This window comes from Capricornis sumatraensis, chromosome 1, assembly GCF_032405125.1.
Source record: "Capricornis sumatraensis isolate serow.1 chromosome 1, serow.2, whole genome shotgun sequence".
Classification (NCBI taxonomy): domain Eukaryota; kingdom Metazoa; phylum Chordata; class Mammalia; order Artiodactyla; family Bovidae; genus Capricornis; species Capricornis sumatraensis.
The window spans coordinates 205,465,391-205,486,149 of NC_091069.1; the positions used below are offsets into that span (position 1 = coordinate 205,465,391).

General features: G+C 40.6%; 1 protein-coding gene across 4 annotated transcripts in view; it reads left to right on the forward strand.

The window, feature by feature from the left end:
- GOLIM4 (golgi integral membrane protein 4) overlaps positions 1-20,759 on the forward strand; it is an 83,095-nt gene that overhangs the window by 26,928 nt on the left and 35,408 nt on the right. For all 4 annotated transcript variants that reach the window (XM_068965257.1, XM_068965266.1, XM_068965274.1 and 1 more), the window contains exon 2: positions 20,350-20,424. In XM_068965257.1, coding sequence (XP_068821358.1) covers positions 20,350-20,424 — 75 coding nt within the window. The remainder of the gene's footprint in view (positions 1-20,349; positions 20,425-20,759) is intronic.

Sequence of the window (20,759 nt, forward strand, 5' to 3'; positions counted from 1 at the left end):
TTTTGATTTCTCCCTTTATTTTAGAAAGTGAAAGTGAAGTCGCTCAATCGAGTCCAACTCTTTGCGACCCCATGGACTGTAGCCCATCGGGCTCCTCCGTCCATGGGATTTTCCAGGCAAGAGTGCTGGAGTGGATTGCTATTTTCTTCGCCAGGGGACCTTCCCGACCCAGTAATTGAACCCTGGTCTCCCGCATTGCAGGCAGACGCTTTAGCCTGGGAGCCATCAGGGAAGCCCCTTTATTTTAGAAGAGGAGTACAAAAAAAAAACAAACCCTCCATTTAGTCAAGGTATGGTAAAATTAGCATCAACATAGTTATTATGATACAAATTTAAGAGTAGTTTATGTTTGTGTAGAAATTTGAAAAGTGCAGAAAATTTTCAAGAAACAAAAACTCACATAATAACAACCAGGGCTAGCTCTCAAATTTTAATGTTTAGTCTTTTTATAGAATTAAAGGCAAGTGGATGTACAGTTTGTTTTGTTTTTTTTTTTACTAGTTTAAGTTTTTTTAGACCTGTTTAAGTTGATGTTTTACTTTATTTGTATTTCCATTTTAAGTTTTAGAGAAATATTTTTAAAATGGATGAGAAGAATAGAAATGAAGCTTCCCTTATGGCTTAAAAAAATCTGCCATTCACTTAATCAACATTGCAGTATCTTATTGGGGAAACAGAAAAAAAATAACATTATTTTTTAAAGTTTTTTTATGCTGCAAGAAACTGATATATAAAATAGTAAGTCACGTACCTGCTTTCAGAATTTAGGGAAAAGTTTCCCTGAAGAATAGAACCATTGTAAGAGATTTTTATTTTCACTTTATTTTCTTACTTGGAGTATTGAAAGAAAAATTTTAATCACAATAATTTTTGTTGATTTGCTTTCAGGGTTTTCCACTGCAATAAGGAATGTAAGCCTAACTGATAAATGCATTCATGAATTATCAATATTTGCTTTATCTTACTTAGGTTAATTTCTTTTTTTTTAACTGAAGGATAATTGCTTTACAGAATTTTTTTTTTTTTTTGTCAAACCTCAGCATGAATCAGCCATAGGTATACATATATCCCCTTCCTTTTGAACCTCTCTCCCACCTCCCTCCCCATCCCACTCCTCTAGGCTGATAAATTCTTTTAACTCAGAATGATAAATTAAGCTTATAATACCTTTTATTTCTTAACTATGAAGTTAAGACATTATAAAATTACTTCTGTATATTCCTAGTGAAACACCAGGCTGGAAAATATTAATATGTTCTTGTTAGATTTCATTTATGTTCTTTTCAAATTCGTGAAATTCCAAAAGACAAGGTAATGGAAATACTCGCTTTGTATGCCTCAGATAAATATCATGTATATTTTGTATATTGATAGTGTAGAATTTTTCCTTTCTGCTTTATAGGAATGTTTTAAAATGAGTCCTGGCCTTTTTTTTCCCCCTCGAATGCCTGTGTTGTTTTCTCTCATGCATTTAGTACAAGGATGATTTACTAAGTTGACAGTATGTTGGCAACTATGTTTAGATCGGAGGGTTTTATTTTTATGTTTTGGGGCTTTTTTTTTTGGTTCTTTTTATATTGTGTATGTGTGTGTGTGTGTGAGTGCACGCGCGCGCATGTGCGAGTGCGTGTGTGTGCATGTGTGTGTTAACCGCAGAAGAAAAACTATAATAACTAGTGCTATTTTTTATTTGCTTACATATACTGCTATTTATTTAGGTAACCGTCTAATGTATATTTCTAGGTTTATTGTTTTGAATCAGGGACTGCAGTTCCTAATTCATAAATTTGTAGTGTTGAAGGGATAGGATACTTGTAAGTACTGTAGTTTTTATTTTATCATGGAGTAAGTAACAAAGTAGCAAAAAATTATCTTCATTAAAAGTAGAACTCAAAAGTGAGTTTCATAAAATGTTTAAAAATTTACCTAGTGAGTTCCCAAGATTCTAAAGCAAAGATGAAAGAACCAAGCATGAATATTAACTAAAATTTGTCCCAGTTCTATGATAATTCATATTCAAGAATAATTAATAAAACCATTTCTTTTATCTACATACCTAGATTCATACAGCTTTATGGCATGGTGGCAGGTATGTTGTATCAACAACTTAAAGGTAAATTTAAAGATAATAATTTCCTTTCTCACAGTCTCTTGAATGACAATCACAAAGTTACCATAATAAATGAATTTCTTTTCTTATGAAGTACCTCTACAGAAATTTAGAATAGTGGAACAAGACCACACTAATTCACTAAAAAGTTTAAAGCTTCTTAAGTAAATACCTTTTTGAGTACTATACATGTAAGATGAGCTAATGGCTAAAGAAAGGTCACTGGATCATCTAACGAATAAATAGGAGTAGTTTCTAATTAGCACCTTGTTCCACCACAAATTACTTGTGAATTGGGAGTAAAAACCTCTTTGTGTATAAATTATAAAGGAGTATAAAAGCATAGTCTATGATGATTGCTACCAAAGTGGGTTTTAAAGGACACTTTTTCCCCCTGAATAGATGAGCACTCATCTGCAAATGTATTTAACCTCTTAGTGACAGGTTTATCTATAAGGTAATAAAGAATAGAACTGGGATCTTTAGTGGAATAACTGTTTACTCTTTCAGAGAAATTCTGATTTACACTTTGTCAGTAGGGAAATAGCATCACATCAGAGGTGAAGTGTCTAGTATGCTAATGAATCTTGTTTTAAGCTATGGTTATAATTAGTTTTATTCTACATTTGAAAATCAAGCTGTAGTATAATAATAAATGTCAACTACTCATGTCCAAATTACTATAAATATTGAATTGTTAGAATCTGGAACTATTGAGGTTATTCTTTGCCCAAACTTCCTGTTTTCACCCACCTCCCAATTAGTTGCAGCTGTCAAAATAATTTTAATCATTTTCAGATACTTTGCAGAAGAAAAGGGACTTAAGCCCTTCAGCCAAAAAAGATGTTGCCCCTCCTCTTGTCTTCATTTATAGCCCTGCTGGGCCCCCCTATTCTAGTCCGGCCAGCATTCTTTGAGCATCACTTTTCTGCTATAAGATCTTAAACATTTATTCAGGTCATTCCACAGTGCTGATTCTGTGTCCTTGCCTGTTAAGTCACATCAGAGAAGCAGAGAATTTTAGAGCTGGAGGAAGCTTGAGAAATCAGTTGCCATGCCAGGTTTATTTTACCAGTGATGAAATGTATGACATTAGATAAATACTTTTCAGATTAAAAATTAAACCCAAATCTCTGGACTTCTAGCCTTTGACCTGCTCCACTATGGAATGTTGCGGGAAGATATGCTCAAGTAGACATATGCAGACATCTGCCTACTCTGAAAAACACTTGACATTTGCATTTTCCCACCTCTGTGTCCAGGCTTTTCACCAACTATGCTTGGATATTAGTCCCTGGTATGCAGAAAAGTCATGAAGAGAGCAAACTGAAACACATATCAGGCAGGGGAAAAAAGGAGGCAAGCATGTTCCTTAGACCTGTTTACAGTGGAAGTAGTAACTGTGAAAGTAAATGCACTTTACTGCTTTTATTATTCTTTCAGTATCAAAATTCATTCAGTATCAGAGAAGGATAATGTGCTTGTAGTTTTTCAGAGTCGTACCTATAGAAAAGGAGAGCCCCACTATAGGACACTTTAAGTGTGACACAGGGTCTTAGTTTATACATAATAATTTTCAACTAATTGAAAATCAGAAGTGACAGATAAATCCAGAATAGTGTTATTTTTGTCAAAAACCATTCCCTGAAAAATCAGAGCCATTCCCAGCATTCTGCCAAATTAAATCTTTCCTCTCATATTCACACTTATAGTACTGAGAATATTCAAGTTCAATTTGAAATGATGAGTGTACTGTTGATGCCTCCTTTGCTTTAAATATGTGTATGGAGAATTTTAGCATTGGAAGGACCTTGGTGACTCAAATGTCCAACTACTTCATTTTATTGCTCAGGAAACAGAATTCAAAATGTGAAGATTCTTAAATGTGACAACAGAACTGATTTGTGTATGGTAGCATGGGGCTCAGGAATCTTGGCTTAGGCTAGTGTTATTTTCCCTAAATTACTTGAAAATTTTCTCATTAAATTGTCTCTTGGCTCCATCTGTTTCTCTGCCCATTTGTCCCTTTTTTCCTTATTCCTCTTTTTTAATTCTTTCAGGTTAATTCATATCAGTCCTACTTAAGTAATTTTCAGTGGATTTAATACGCCTACTAACTGTGAAATAGGTTGAAAAAAGAAACTGGAAGTCTCACTTTAATTAGAATGCTGGTACCATCAAAGTTTTTTTCTTTTTCTTTTTGGACTTCCCTGGTGGCTCAGACGGTAAAGTGTCTGCCTACAATGAGGGAGACCTGGGTTCAATCCCTGGGTCGAGAAGATCTCCTGGAGAAGGAAATGGCAACCCACTCCAGTATTCTTGCCTGGGAAATCCCACGGATGGAGGAGCCTGGTAGGCTACACTTCATGGGGTCGCAAAGAGTCGGACACGACCGAGCGACTTCACTAGCATCCACATATTCACCTTTCTACTGACAGATCTGGACTGTCAGTTGATTTTACTGTACTTTCAAAAATCCCCATGTACTTTGTTAATTTAAACAATATAGACTTTGTCTCTAGCTCTCACAGAAAAATTTTAGAGGTTGCCAGTGAATTTCTATGTTTATATTGGTATAAGTCAACTGTATCAAATTTCACTGGACTCGCATGAATCTATCTTGGTATGTAACTAATTACATGTTTTGTAGGTAAATTTTATGAAATAATTGATATGAAGAGTACATTGTAAACATAACCTGCTAGTTCTCTTCATTCAGTCATTTCATAAACCATCAGCAGGTACTCAGACTCAAGGCTAGGTAACACTGCACAGATTTGATTTTCTTATGAGTAATTCTACAGATTAGTAGGAATGACAAATCCCTACATAAAGTATTAAAATAAGACCATGGATAGAGATTTGCTTAGATCCCTGTGGAAGAATAGGCGTGGGGCATCAGACGACCTGCAGAAGCCTCTGGGGACCACGGTGAAGGTGGACACTGATCCCACATGCCAGGTGTCATGTAGGTGACTACGTTTACCTGATGGAGTCCAGTATAATGGAAGTATTTCAAGGCCTACTCACCAGAATTTCCCAAAAACCCTCTGTGTCCTCCTCATGTCGTATCATGATCAAAAGTCTCTTGCTATCACGCTGAAATCCAGATGTCCTGATATGTATGTACTGTACCCTTTCTTAAAGGCTGAAAAGAGGATGTTTTTATTTGACCTTTGGGGGTCTCAACCAGTGAACTTATCCTTCTACTGAAGGGCTTTTATGTGCTGTGCAGTGAATAGAGATTAAACTCTTAACCTCACCCTACATCAGACAGTGCCCAGGATCTTAGCACAATGTATGTGTGTGTATGTTAGTTGCTCAGTCGTGTCCGACTCTTTGCAGCCCTGCCAGGCTCCTCTGTCCATGGGGGTTCTCCAGACAAGAATATTGGAGTGGGTTGCCTTCAGTACAGTAGATATTCTTATTTAGAGTTGCATATGATCTTCTTAGCAAACCATCAGGAAACTATTCATTGCTCTATAGCAAATATGAGAAAATAAAAGAAATTATACTAATTATATTCCTATCTCAGAGGAGAGCTTAAAATGTCAAAAAATGGAAAAAGAATGCAGGTTATCACTAACAATTCCAATCAAACTGGTGAAGCAGGTTTTAGACATCTGGTGTTGATCTTGTCCCCACAGTGTCTTATCTTCTTAAGTTCCCTCAGTGATAACTGGGATAAGCAGTTTGTGGTGGAACAAAAAATGTCAGGAAAAGTAAGAGGTGACTGTAGAGGGTTGGCTGGGAGTTTCCCTTATAGGGGTCCTTGTGTTGCATCTTCTTAGACTTGTGATAGTGATGTAAATGTTTCCACCATTGACCTTCTGGCTATCAGCCACTTGAGTGTTTCCTTGATTATTCTTAAAACTTTTTGGTACTCTTCTGGTATCCATATCAGGCATTAAACATGTCCACCACGAGATGCGTGATACCCTGCCCCCCTCCTACAACCCCTGCTGTCTTCCTTGGTCTTGGACCCTCCTTTTGCACAGGAGCATAAGGAAGAAATCTTTGCATCATCCTTGGATCCACTTTCATAACGCACTTTGAGTCAGTCACTCAGGCATTTTGCATTTATTTCTTAAATATATTTTGCTTCTGTGCCTTCATCTCCCTGTCAGTGATTACTGCTTATACTTGAATATTATAAAGAGAAATTCCCTTCACCCTGCAAGATTACTCCTCAGAAAAGAGGGGATCTCGTTGTACTGGTGTGAGTACAAAGCCTCTGCTATTTCTGGGTGCTTTCCCAATTGCTTTATTTTAAACAGCAGAGCACTGTGTGAGGAAGATACATTGGCCCAAAATGACCTTGTTTAATGCTGCCAGATATTTATGGAGGGCACCTGACAAAATCATTTTTTTTAAAGGATGTGGCAGCATTAAAGATAGTGTGGGCATTTATTCCCAGGAATGTGATCTCACAGTTATAAATGCAAAATGTCTTTATACATAAGCCTTTTTACTACCCCCACCCGGCAAAAACAAAACGGAAAACCTTCACCCCTAAAACGTTCAGGAGCTAGGGCTACTGAAAGCGTGAATCTGCACCTACAAGACAAACGGAGATGTCAGCTCTCCTAATTTTTACCAAATATCTGTGACTTAGGACTTACCTAGTGACAGCATCAGATGGAAAATTTCACAAATGCTGTTCCTCTAGTGAAGATGAGTATGCTCTAGCAAACTGTCAGAGGACTGAAATACTGACCTGAGGTGATGCAGACACAGATGCCAGACATGCCTGTGAAGAATGTGAATCAAACTGCTGGAGTGACACAGATAGAGGGGAAAAGTGATCTATCTGAATGTTTTCTATTTCACTATTAATTTCACTTATAATATGTAACTCAAAATAGGACTTCCCTTGTAGCTCAGTGGTAAAGAACCTGCCTGACAATGCAGGAGACATAAGCACGGATTTGATCCCTGAGTCAGGAGGATCCCCTGGCGAAGGAAATAACAACCCACTCCAGTACTCTTGCCTAGAGAATCCTATGGATAGAGGAGTCTGATGTGCTACAGCCCATGGGGTTGCAAGAGAGTTGGATACAAGTGAGCGACTAAACAACAACTGATAATAGTAAGTCCATGATCTTAGATAAATATACATTCAGAAAAGTACATGAATTCTAAATATATAGCTCAGTGAATTTTCACAAAGCAGACAGTGTGGAATCAGACCAGGAATCAATGTTACCAGCACCCAAAACTGTGCTCGCCTGCCCTCTTCCGGGAGCCACCTGCTTGTCTCCCACTGCCACAGGCGAGGTTGAGCTGGTCCTGCCTTCTCTCACCGTAGACGGCACATGCGTGCTCAGTCGCTTTAGTCATGTCTGACTCTTTGCGAGCCTGTGGATGGTAGCCCACCAGGATCCTCTGTCCTTGGAATTCTCCGGGCAAGAATATTGGAGTGGGCTGCCATTTCCTTTTCCAGGGGATCTTCCTGACCCAGTAATTTAACCTACGTCTCCTGCAACTCCTGCATTGGCAGGCAGGTTCTTTACTTTATAAGCCACCTGGGATTATCAAGACTCTTTCCAGGAAATCCTGACTCAGTAGATTCTAGCTGGGCCCCAGGAATCTGTGTGATGAACAGGCACTGCAGGTTCTTCTTACTTGCTGGGAAGTCTGAGGAATACTACGAACATTATTTTTGTGTTTGCCCCAGTGCTTTCACATGTTCTCTGTCTTCTGTCTCTGTCTGCTGCTCTCCTTTAGATAAGAAACATCCTTCCTCCATTGGAAGGAAACATCCACACAAACGTTCCCTCTGGGAATCCAGACTGACCCCTGCAGGCCCAGTAAATCACTCTGTAGTCACCAAAGTCTTATTCCTGGTCTTCCTCATAACCCTAGTCCATGGTGACTTTCCTCATCTCAGCTGATCACAGGCACTGGTTTTACCTTCAGTTTAAATGCAGAACTGGCTGAGGCTTCTGCACCGTTCTATTCTGTCGTTACACTCGGACCTGGATGACTGCAGAAACCTGCTACTAACTAGCTTTCCCACTTGCATCTTGCATGCATGTGGTCAGAGTGATCATTATTTTAAAAGGTAAGTGAACATCACACGTTACTGCTCAAAATTCTCCACTGGCTCCCCGTTTCTCTCAGAGTAAAAGCCAAGTCTTCACGAGGTTCTGTAAGACCCGTGGCCATGTGCCCCCTTCCCCACCTTCACCCTTTAACCTTCTAGGCTCACTGTGCCTCAGCTATTCTGGCCTCCCTGCTTAATAGATACACTTTCGCTGTAGGACTTTCACACTTCCAGTTCCTTATATCTGAAACACTTACTCTGAGGAGTCTGGAGGGCCAACTCCACTTTTTTCAAGTCTTGGCTTCTTCTCTATGAAGTCTATGTTGACCACCCTATTTAAAAGGGAAACTTGATCCATTCTTCCCACAGCTCCAGTCTCTTTTACCCTTTCTATTTCTTCCCGTGGCATTCACTAACTTCTTATATACCATTGACTGTGTCATTATTTTTATCTCTCTGCAGAATATGAGTAGAGAGAATGGTAGAAAATATGGTATTTTCTACCCTTGTGCTCAGGATATATTCCCAAAGTAGTAAATGCTCTGTAAATATTTGTTTGATTTGTTGAATGAAATAGTTAGGATCCAATAGATAAAGAGATTTTACATAGTATCTCTTAATAAGCCAGGTTTTCATGAAGACTTTCCCAAGAAATGTTGCAGACTCTCACATTTGAAGTGAAGACTTGACACTGGGAGTCTGGATGATTTGGGGAGTGCTTATGTACTGCTGCACCAATTTGAAGAAGCCAGTTGCAGCCCAGCTCACCCTTTCTGAGTTGTGGGTGTGCTGCTAGATACAGGTTTATACAAGGGGGTTGATACTTGAGTTCTGGATTTTCCCTCTTTGTTGGCATTACTTGAAGTGTCCATAGAGGCAGGTTTCCATGAAGAAGCTAGATAACTTAAGAAAATTAAATAATGTCTTTCATGTTTGGTCCAAGCACATAGATTTTGAAAGTTTATGCATAAATTCATTAAAAAACCAGTGTGCTTTTGCATATTTTAGCCCATCCGAAGAGCATTCTTATATGCCCTCAATTTTGGGATACCAGAAACCTAATCATCTTTGTCATGCATTATTTCCTGAAGTGTTGTGATGTAGTCCATCTGAAATCTGATTTCTAGATACGAATATTACTTTGGAGGGTCTATTTTTATTAATCTGATTTTAGAAAAACTTCTGTTACTGTGAGTTCTTAAGTTTCTAATATATATGCATGTGAAGTGTTATTTGCTCAGTCATATCTGACTGTTTTGCAACCCCGTGTAGCCCACCAGGTTCCTCTGTCCATGGGATTTTCCAGGCAAGAACACTGGAGTGGGTTGCCATTTCCTTCTCCAGGGGATATTCCAGACCCAGGGATAGAATCTGGGTCTCCTGCATTGCCGGTGAATTCTTTACTGTCTGAGCCACCAGAGAAGCCAATATTTGCTCATATGTACTTATTTAGGCCTTCAAGAATGTAACTTTTACATTTTCCATGGGACAGGAGGATAATTTTTTTTTTAGCTTACATAGAGATTAGGTGTAAAAATCTGCTGGCTCAGCAGGTTATTCTGTCATCCTGGCTCACCTAGCCTTTAGAAAGAATGAAAGTGAAGCCTCTCAGTCGTGTTTGACTCTTTGTAATCCCATACACTGTAGCCTGCTAGGCTCCTCCATCCATGGAATTTTCCAGGCAGCAGTACTGGAGTGGGTTGACATTTCCTTCTCCAGAGATCTTTCCAACCCAGGGACTGAACCCAGGATTCCTGCATTGCAGGCAAACTCCTTACCTTCTGAGGCACCAGGGACATCTAGCCTTCGGTTGTCTCCAGTTGTCTTCTTGACTTCCCTGGTGGCCCAGATGGTAAAGCATCTGCCTACAATGTGGGAGACCCAGGTTCGATCCCTGGGTTGGGATTGTTTTCTTACTGTTTTACCTTTCTTAACCTCCTCTCCCAATCCAAATTTATTGATTAGAGCCTTTTTGTAAGAGTAAATCTTATACTTTAGTGTCTCCCAAGGTGCCTGGAATACTGCTGGGCTGTGATACCTCTGAGCACCTAAGAGAAGAATTATTTCAGGAAAAATGAGTAGGTTTCCTATAATAATAAGAATGATTATTAGTAGCTCACCACGTGAAATAATGCCAAGGAGAAGACTTGTGTGAAGACATATGTCTTAAATCAGCCAGTACATATTTGAAAAAAGGCAAATCTCAGTTAGATAGTATCATGAGGGAAAGCTTGGGTATAGTTTTATCCAAAATAGGAAAGGCAGTAAAGCACCAATTCAAATCATGGTTAAAATTTCCATTTAAACGACTTCACAAACTGTATGCATTAGCAAACTTAAAAATAGACACTTGTGTGAACTATTATAGAAAGTTTATTGTGCAGTTAAAAAAAAATAGTATAGCAATTGCCATGCAGTAGAAAAAATACCTAATCAGACTGTCCTTTTTTCCTCTTGGCTTTCTGAAAGCGTCTGTATTTCAGGGCTGTGATTTAACTAAATGCTAATCTTATGAGCCTATATGTATATTTAATCTATTCTGTTACCTGTCCTCTGGGATGTGTGAGTACCAGTGAGCCTAAAAATATGGAAATTCAGTTAAAAATACTGGGACTTAAAGGGTAGCAGGCAAATGAGGAAGAGAATGACCTATCTTCTAAATGCATTCAATCATTTCACAAGTATTATTGAATCCTGCTAGATATTAGGACTTGGGGGGTTGGAACTGAAGTGGTAGTAAGGGTTGGGGATATAGAAGAGAAGGAAAGAGAAGCAGCCAATCCCAGCCTTCATGGCATATATAGTCCATTCATTTAGTCATTCATTTGTTCATTCATTACCTATTCAGTGCCTGTAGTTCACTGTAACAGGGATAAATCAAACCAGACATTTTTTGTCCTGTCTGAACTTATATTCTGGTGAGATGGCAAGGCAATAAATAAAGCAAAAAATACAGTAGAAAGAGGTAAAAGAGTAAGGAGAAAAATGAAGTGTGGGAGGACCCTAGAAGCATTGAGGGTGAGAAGCAGGTTGCAAACTTAGGTTGTCCAAGAAAGTTGTTGGTGAGAAGGTGTCTTTTTGGTGAAGATCTGAGGGAGGTGAGGGAGATAGTCACACAGAGGAGGAGCAGCGGGGCACGAGAAAGAGGCAGTGTGAGATGCTGAGGTGAAAGCTCGCTGGTGTGTTCAGGGAATAATGAGGCTGCTGTGGCTGGAGCAGAGGATGGACAATGGAGTGAAGCCTCGTGAGGCTTTGGGCTTCATTCAAGGCATGACAGGAAGCCACTGGAAAGTGTTGCCCCCAGGCCTGCAATACAAAGATGTAATTTGGCAAAGGGAACTAACCACAGGACAGGGTTCTTTAATAATTCAATTCACACATGCACTGTTGAGCAGACTGGAAATGCGGAATTGTACTGGAAGAACTAAAACCGGAATGGGTGAAAAGCCAAAGCTGGTCTTAACTGTTCAGGGGTTAGAGGTCCTAGTGGAGTCATGGGGAGGGCAGAGAGCTTGAGAAGACCTCGAGGGAAGATCGGGGCGGAGACACTGCAGAAGAGCCTTACGGGCACTGAAGTGGGGGGATCCTATGTGATCCTCCAAATGGTGATAATTGTCCCCCTTCTTTTGTCTTTGTACTTGTTTTATTTGGGTTGTTTTCTAGGAAGATATTTGATATTCTTTCTTAGACTTCATATGAAATTAAATTATGAAAGAGGGAAAGATAGAAGGAAAAAAGATGATGTTGACTTTGTGTAAATTACTAACTTGTTCAGCAGAGGAAGGCAAGTTGGGGAGTTCCACCCCACTTCTGACTAATTAGAAACACAATCAAAAATGTTCTTAAAGATAAATAACAATGATTTTAGGCCTAAAAATCCAAAATAAAATGAAACCTCTAAAGTATTGTGTCTTGAGAACTGTGATGATTTCAGTTGATTTTCCTTTTATGTCATTTGTCTTGCTATCCTAAAGATCTTCAGCCACAATTATCAGAGCACAGACTTGTTCATTTTAACTTATATCACCTGTAAAATGATAATATATCCGTCGCTCAGTCGTGTCCGACTTTTTGCAACCCTATGGACTGTAGCCCGCCAGGCTCCTCTGTCCATGGGATTCTCTAGGCAAAAATATTGGAGTGGGTTGCCATTTCCTCCTCCAGGGGACCTTCCCAACTGTACATAAAGGAGACTTCATTAATGTGCATTAGAGGATACCCCAGGTTAACTGTCACAGAAAACTCTCTTGAGCCTTTAAATTCTATACCAACTCTACACCTCTGGTTGGCCGACTGTTTGTTTCTTTACTTAGGTTTCAAGGTGAATGACCTGGGCCTATTTGTTTCCATCAATCTGAAGGCACAGTTGAAATGTCTAGTTTACTTGCCATCCTCAGAAGAGATTGCTGCAGATCTACTCTATGATTCTCATTCTTTTCAGCTTACAATACAAATAGCTTATTATTTTTTGCAACCTATGTCTTATAATAAAGCAGTGCTGAAAAATTAAATAGAAGAATGTTTGGTTGCCATATAGGCTACGAAAATGATTTGCTGGTGGTGATTTTAAAGCTTGATTCTAAGTAGATTTATGAAGAATGACACTTGGAAGACGTGGTTCAAATTTTGCTATTTAAGGTATTTTGAAATTATAGGCTCACTCTCCCTAAAATTTCAAAAAGCGTAGAGCTGAGGCTCTTAAGGGTATAGCAGTGATACAAGCTTTCATAGTCATTTCTAAAAAGCATCACTTCCTAGTTTTCTGTCTCCAGTGGTTCTCTAATATACTTGTAGAAGGAAGGCAACAGAAAACCAAGAATAAAAATAGCCGAGCTCTCAACAATTGGGCTTCCTGCTTGCTTTCCCTGTTCAAAGAAAAGAGGAGACACCATCTTGCAATAGAGGCTTCATAGACAACTGGGCTTCTCCAGTGACAGTCGGCACTTGATGCCCCATATCTCCTGGTTCTTCTTGTTGCCAGTGGTTGGCCTGGTGATGGTGGTGAAATGGAAGCAATTAAAATGATACAGACACAAGTCAGTGCTTTCACAAGTTGAACAGTGTGCCTGTCCTACCAAGACTCAGTTGTTTGTTTGTTTTTTAAATAAAGATAAAATTTTCTGTTATCATCAGGACTGAACAAAATTTCACAGAAATTCCAAAGAAACATTGCCCTCTCTTGGCTTAAGGTGTTAAAATGCTTAGCAGTGTTTTCTGTTTAAAGTGTTGCTTTCTAATTCTGAGTGGAAGCAGTTTACCCTGAAGTGTTATAGATGGTATGTTTTGCCCTTAAGTGGGTATACACGGGCTTCCCAGGTGGCTCAGAGGTAACAAATCCACCTGCAGTGCAGGAGACACAGGAGATGTGGGTTCGATCCTTGGGTCAGGAAAATCCCCTGGAGAAGGAAATGGCAACCCACTCCAGTATTCTTGCCTGAGAAGTCCCATAGACAGAGGACAGCTAATTTCTCTTTGCCTTTCAAATGGAAGTCAGTTAAAATGGAAAATTGCTGTAGGAAGCTGGCATGTTTTTAAACTCTTGAGTGTGTTGAGAGAGGTATAAAAACTCTTTCCATTCTTGACTGCATGGAAAATATTAAACTCCTTGTCAGTAAGCAGGGGAGATGATGAGTATTGTGGGTTTTCATCTTTTTCTTGTGAGTTCTTGTGATTCACATCCTGTCCTGGTTACAGTATTGGTCTGCATTAGCGATCTTGAATGCCAAGATTGAACCATTATTTTTAAAATTATTTTTCCTGGAACCTGTTTGGTGCTTTGAGCATATTCACTATATACATTTTTTTGCTGCAAAAGTTCTAACAGTATGATTTCATCTTGACTGATGCCCTTGACTTCAGAGTATAAATAGAAAAATAGAGATAAGTGACAAGGATTGATTAGCAATCCTCCTCCTAAGCGAAACAGTAAACCTACCTAGATAAATCACCAGCCGCAAAGCCTGGAGAATGTGTGTTAAAGAATTAAAGGTAGTGTGGGTATATGTATGTGTTTAATTGATATGGACATTTTCTAGAACTGTGAGAATACAAAGATTCCATCTGGTCTGTTTTGCTGCCCTTCGAGTTTTATTAAAAATAGGCTTAAAAGTTTTACTAAACTATTAGAAAGTATATTCACAACCCTCTCCCCCCTTTTAAGGGAATTTTTTTTAAGTAAGAAGAAACTGAGACCAATATTTTATTGTTGTTCAAGTCTCTCTCTCAATTCATATGTATATGTGTGTGTATGTTTAATTGCTTTGTTATTATTAGACTTTAATTGTAGGGTTGAAAGAGCTCAGGGAATCACCTGACTCATTTTCTGACACTTTTAAGCCATCACAGACAGATGAAAAAATATTTTAGTATTTTCTAGCATTTGCTCTGTGCCCTGCAGTGTTTGAAGCAGTTGATGTAAATTAACTCATTTAGCCCTGACAGCCACCCAAAGGGATGGGCACTGTTGTTATTCCCATGTGCCATATAAGGAAACTGAAATGCAAAGAAGTTCAGCATCTTGCCCTGTAAGGACTGGATCATGAACTCGAACCCAGACACCAGAGTGTGTGCTTTTTACCACCTGCCTCTTCTCTCTCTCTTACTAGAATTTCCAGTTATAAGGGTTAATTTTTACTCTCACTTTCCTTTACCTAACATGGTTTTCTCAGACGGAAAAGGAGTACGTCAAGGCTGTATATTGTCACCCTGCTTATTTAACTTCTGTGCAGAGTACATCATGAGAAATGCTGGACTGGAAGAAACGCAAGCTGGAATCAAGATTGCCGGGAGAAATATCAATAACCTCAGATATGCAGATGACACCACCCTTATGGCAGAAAGTGAAGAGTAGCTAAAAAGCCTCTTGATGAAAGTGAAAGAGGAGAGCGAAAAAGTTGGCCTAAAGCTCAACATTCAGAAAACGAAGATCATGGCATCTGGTACCATGACTTCATGGGAAATAGATGGGGAAATAGTGGAAACAGTGTCACACTTTAATTTTGGGGGCTCCAAAATCACTACAGATGGTGACTGCAGCCATGAAATTAAAAGACGCTTACTCCTTGGAAGAAAAGTTATGACCAACCTAGATAGCGTATTCAAAAGCAGAGACATTACTTTGCCGACTAAGGTCCGTCTAGTCAAGGCTATGGTTTTTCCTGTGGTCATGTATGGATGTGAGAGTTGGACTGTGAAGAAGGCTGAGTGTCGAAGAATTGATGCGTTTGAACTGTGGTGTTGGAGAAGACTCTTGAGAGTCCCTTGGACTGCAAGGAGATCCAACCAGTCCATTCTGAAGGAGATCAACCCTGGGATTTCTTTGGAAGGAATGATGCTAAAGCTGAAACTCCAGTACTTTGGCCACCTCATGCAAAGAGTTGACTCATTGGAAAAGACTCTGATGCTGGGAGGGATTGGGGGCAGGAGGAGAAGGGGGCGACAGAGGATGAGATGGCTGCATGGCATCACGGACTCGATGGACGTGAGTCTGAGTGAACTCTGGGTAGTGATGGACAGGGAGGCCTGGCGTGCTGTGATTCATGGGGTCACAAAGAGTTGGACACGACTGAGCGACTGAACTGAACTGAATGTTCCTTTTCAGTTTGTTTTCCTTTTCCCTGAGCACTTCTCCAACCTTCTGTCAGTCACTGCTGTTCCATTCTCTCACCTGCCTCCTCAGTAATATTCTGCAAGCCTCAAACTATTTCTGAATTCTTAGGTTATATATCAGGACAGGGAGGCCTGGCGTGCTGCAATTCATGGGGTCGCAGAGTCGGACACGACTGAGCGACTGAACTGAACTGAGAAGCTGGTGCTTTAATAATGGCTTGACCAATTCTGAGTAAGTTAATATTAATAGTACAGCTACATCATGGTTTCTACACATACCCTCTATTCCTGTTTACCACATCTTTTTTCTGCTGCAGTTTGCAAAAACACATTTCTCTTGCCTTAGGTTTTGCTATGAATGATGCCATTTTATGTATTCATGATCATGCCTCAGATTTCCTAAGACCTTTGATTGTGGACTGTAATCCACAGATATATTCACCTCTTTGTGGACATTGTATAGCATCTCTTCAGGTTATTTATGAAAGTTTCTAACTTTCATGTATCCTAGAATCTTCTAGCTGTTGAGACAACTAGAATTTACACGTCAAATGTGTAAATTCCCATTCTGCACATAATTGTCAGACAGCTGTGTGATTAAGTTTGGTCGATGGGTACTTTGTACCAGCTGTTTGCATGTTATCCTCCTGACTGAATCGTAGGGAAGAGAGTAAAGCGCAGAACCATGTCTCCTCCATCCCCCAGTTCTCTTCATCCTATCCAGCAACTCCCTGTGGACCCTCCACCCCAATTAAGATGCATTTCTGCAGATGCAGATGTGTTTTCTGCTTCCTAAACCAAAGATAAGCATTACATGATGACCAAGTACCACATAATGTTGAGTGATGCTGCTGTACTTTATTGTCAAGAATTTCACAGGATTATAATTTGTAAATGCAGCGTTTTCCCACATTCTTACCTTCCCATGGTAATAGTTAATATTTAGAGTCTGAGGTGTCTGGGGATGGTGATTAACAGTTCCTTCACAGATGTTTTCTTGACTGTGCTGCTGCTGCTGGGTTTTTTGTTGTTTTTATCTTGGGTGTTGCTAGCCTGGATTGTCTTCCCCTAGAGATGCTGACCTCCATTCAGGAGCCCCTGGACTAAGGACCCCTGCTGCCACTTTGCTTCCTTTAGAGCAAGACCTTTCTTTGAAAGTGATGCACATGCTTGCTGAAATTGTCCATGATATGTCCAGTTAGTGCACCCATTTAGCATAATAAAGGTATATTTAAGCCCTATTACCTGGCATGTTTATGTTCCTGTGAGCCACTGCCCAGACCATGGGCCCTTTGGCCAGTGGCTTGGAGATGAGGGAGTGTTTTTCCTACCAGCTGGGAGCTTAGATGCTCTCCTGGCATCCTGTTCTCACCTGTGTATATCATGACAACATTGTAATTTATGTTTCCCTGTAGGCTTCTCCCACCTGACTGAAAATTTCAAAGACTGTGAGCACACAGTTCTGGGCTTGGCTTGGTGAGGTTCCACAGCACTAATCTTTGTTTTCCATGCCTCATTCCAAATGTCATTCAAGATGGTAGCATTAGCACCAATCCAAGGAAACTCTTGGTTTTAATAGACTTTTAGAAATTGGCCAAGAAACGTATATACTATACACCTATATGTTTGAAAAACAATGTAATTTCTCAGCAGTGGACTTGGAACCAGCTTTTTGGAAAACAACCACCTTTGGTCCAATCTCATCACCTCTGCATCTTTGTCCCTGTGGTGTCTTCCAGGAATGCCTTTCTCCTGTGGCGCCCCCACCTACCTAATTGTTCTTCACTCTCAAAACCAGCCAGGAGTCTTCCCTCACTCTCCTTCCTTCCAGAGCTCACCCTTCTCTCTCACTGGGCTTAAATATGCTTTTATTATGCCAAATGCAGTTGGCTCTGATTATTTAAAATTACTGAATATATCTCCCTTGTTAGACTAGAGCTTCTTGAGGCCAAGGCCCATGTCTATTCACATTGCATTTCTACTCATATCATGGTGCTGGGTAAAGTGGAGTCGGATGAGATCCCTTTATACTAACAGCATTGGAGGAGAGGGAAGGATCATCTGGTGAAGAAAATAGAGACCCAAGTGGAGAAAGGAAATGAGGCAGGTCGTTATTTGGATGACTGTTGGGAGGCTGAGACGAGAGGGAAGATGAGTCTGGGGCAGGCCAAAGGAGACAACACCAGGCCAGTCTGGGTGGTGGCAGGCATTTTAGCAGTCGTGGACTGAGAAGTAAGCAGAGGTGTGAGCAGAGGAGCAGGGGCTGTGGGAGTCACAGATGGAGCCCTGGCAGTAGCAGCTGTCCATGGGAGGCAAGATGAGAGACGCAGTGTTGGGAGGAGAAGGACCTTGGAGATGATGGCCATATTGGAAGAAGGACAGCCATAGCTGGTACCTGGCAGGGGGTGGGGGACAGGCAGTGGGGAAAGGTGGGGAAGAGGGTCAGGGAGGGGATTGCTGTGGCCGTGGCAACTTTGAGTGGCCAGCAGTTTGGGGCAGTTGTACACACTTTGCCAACAAAGGTCCATCTAGTTAAAGCTATGGTTTTTCCAGTAGTCGTGTATGGATGTGAGAGTTGGACTATAAAGAAAACTGAGCACCAAAGAATTGATGCTTTTGAACTGTGGTGTTGGAGAAGACTCTTGAGAGTCCCTTGGACTGCAAGGAGGTCAAACCAGTCAATCTTAAAGGAAATCAGTCCTGAATATTCATTGAACGGACTGAAGCTGGAGCTCCAATACTTTGGCCACATGATGTGAAGAACTGACTCATTGGAAAAGACCCTGATGCTGGGAAAGATTGAAGGCAGGAGGAGAAGGGGAAGACAGAGGATGAGATGGTTGGATGGCATCATTGACTCAACGGACATGAGTTTGGATAAACTCCTGGATTTGGAGATGGACAGGGAAGCCTGGCATGCTGTGGTTCATGGGATCACAAAGAGTTGGACATGACTGACTGAACTGAACTGACACACTGAAGGGTCAGTCAGTGGTTGACAATTGAATTGTATCTTAGGTAGCTGTGAAGAGCTGGAGGTGGTAAAAAGAACCCAGTGGCAAGCTTGGCTGAGCTTGCCAGGGAGTGAGGTCATCTGTGACCATAATGCTGAGCAAACAGGATTAAAGGGCACATCAGAAACTTGGTTTATCCTCTCCTTCTCTCCCCTGTTCCAACCACTACTCTGTGGGCTTGAGTTTTCTGTCCCTGCATGAAATCTAAGACAGACTTCACTACTTTGTATCAGTTTCTCTCAGATTAAAAATATATATTTTTTCTCAATAACTTTTATCCATAAATACAGTCTTGGTTTAGTAATATCTGGCCTAGTCCAGTATAATAATACTTTTTTTTTTTTAATTAAAGGTAAAACTTGCAGCTCCTATTTCCTGGAGACGTGAAGCCTGTAGTGAGGGAGGAAGTACCCATGGGCTTCTCTCTCTTTTCCCCCTAAATCATCAGCACTCCTTCCTCCCCTCACCAGGCAACTCCCACTTCTTCAGAATAGACTGGGGAGGTGGGCTTGGTAAAGTGCAGGAAGGTCCTATGGCACGACATCAGCTTGCCTTGGGTTTCCTGCCATGGCAGATGTCAATCCTGTGGGCTTCCCAGGTGGCTCAACGGTGAAGAATCTGCCTGCCCAGCCAGAGATGCAAGTTCGAGCCCAGGTCAGGAAGATCCCCTGGAGTGGGAAATGGCAACCCACTCCAGTTTTCTTGCCTGAAAAATTCCATGGACAGAGGAGCCTGGCAGACTACAGTCCACAGGGTCGCAGAGTCAGACACAGCTGAACATGCAGGCATGGCACAGGTTATAGGCTCTTCAGTGGGGACAGTCTCCCTCCTTCATCTCTGTGGCCCTCTCGCCCGTATTTTCTCTGACATGGGGAATACACCTCCTTTTTCAGCAAACCTTGGTATGCTGCTGAGCTTTCCACACCCACCCTTGCTCAGCTCGTTCCGCTGCTGTGCTCTGCTCAGTCCTGTCCGAATCAGTGACACCGTGGTCTGTGCCCCGCCAGGCTCCTCTGTCCCTGGAATTTTCCAGACGAGAATACTGGAGCGGGCGCCATTTCCTACTCTAGGTGATCTTCCCAACCCAGGGGTGGAACCTGTGTCAGGCAGCTCCAATTCACTGTCAGCTCATGTTGACTTGGGAGCACTTATGGGATCTCTGGGTGTAAATATTCTCCTAGTGCCTGAAAGTGAGGTGGGAGCTGGACACACAGATGGGGGTAAATGCTGTGCAGATGGTGGCTGAAGTGTGGAGAGTGGACATGCTCATCCAGTGGGAGACAGGGAACCCCACAGAGACTCATATTCCAGAAGCAGGAGAATAAGGAACTGGCCAAGAAGGTGGAAGCCTCTTCCACAGTGTTGTTTCTGCAGAGGGGCAGACCATATAGGAGTCAGTTGAGCATTACGTCTATTATTGTTTTCATCTTTTATGCAGATTAAAGGCGTGTATTTTCATTTTAATTGTGAAAGGACCCTAAACTGTCTTCTTCCTGTTTTGAAAATTGATGTTGATTTTACTTTAGAATATCTGATTTATTGAAGAAAAGTTTGCAACTTTTTTTTCCCAGTTGTGTATGAACACAGATCAAGATTGGAGAAATCCTTGCAAAAGGAAAGACTTGAGCATAAGAAAGCAAAGGAAGGTAAGTAAATAATATCATTCGTGTTTTACATTTTTTATGCTCTTTTTTGAAGTACATTGTACTTGCTTTACTGTTTTCTTGCTTAGAAATTTTTCAAATCACCCGAAGTCAGTCAAGCAATATGCTATACATCGTGCAACAAAATAATTCCTGCTCAAGATTGGATTTAGAATTTTTCATTTAGTTTGTGCCTCTTTGAGGTCATTCATATATCAGAAATAGCACACAGTTTTTCATTTGAATATTGTATATGTTATTAACATCTGTTAACAGACATATGGGAAAGTAATACCATGCAGTCCAGAATATGACAAACTTTATGTATACATATATAT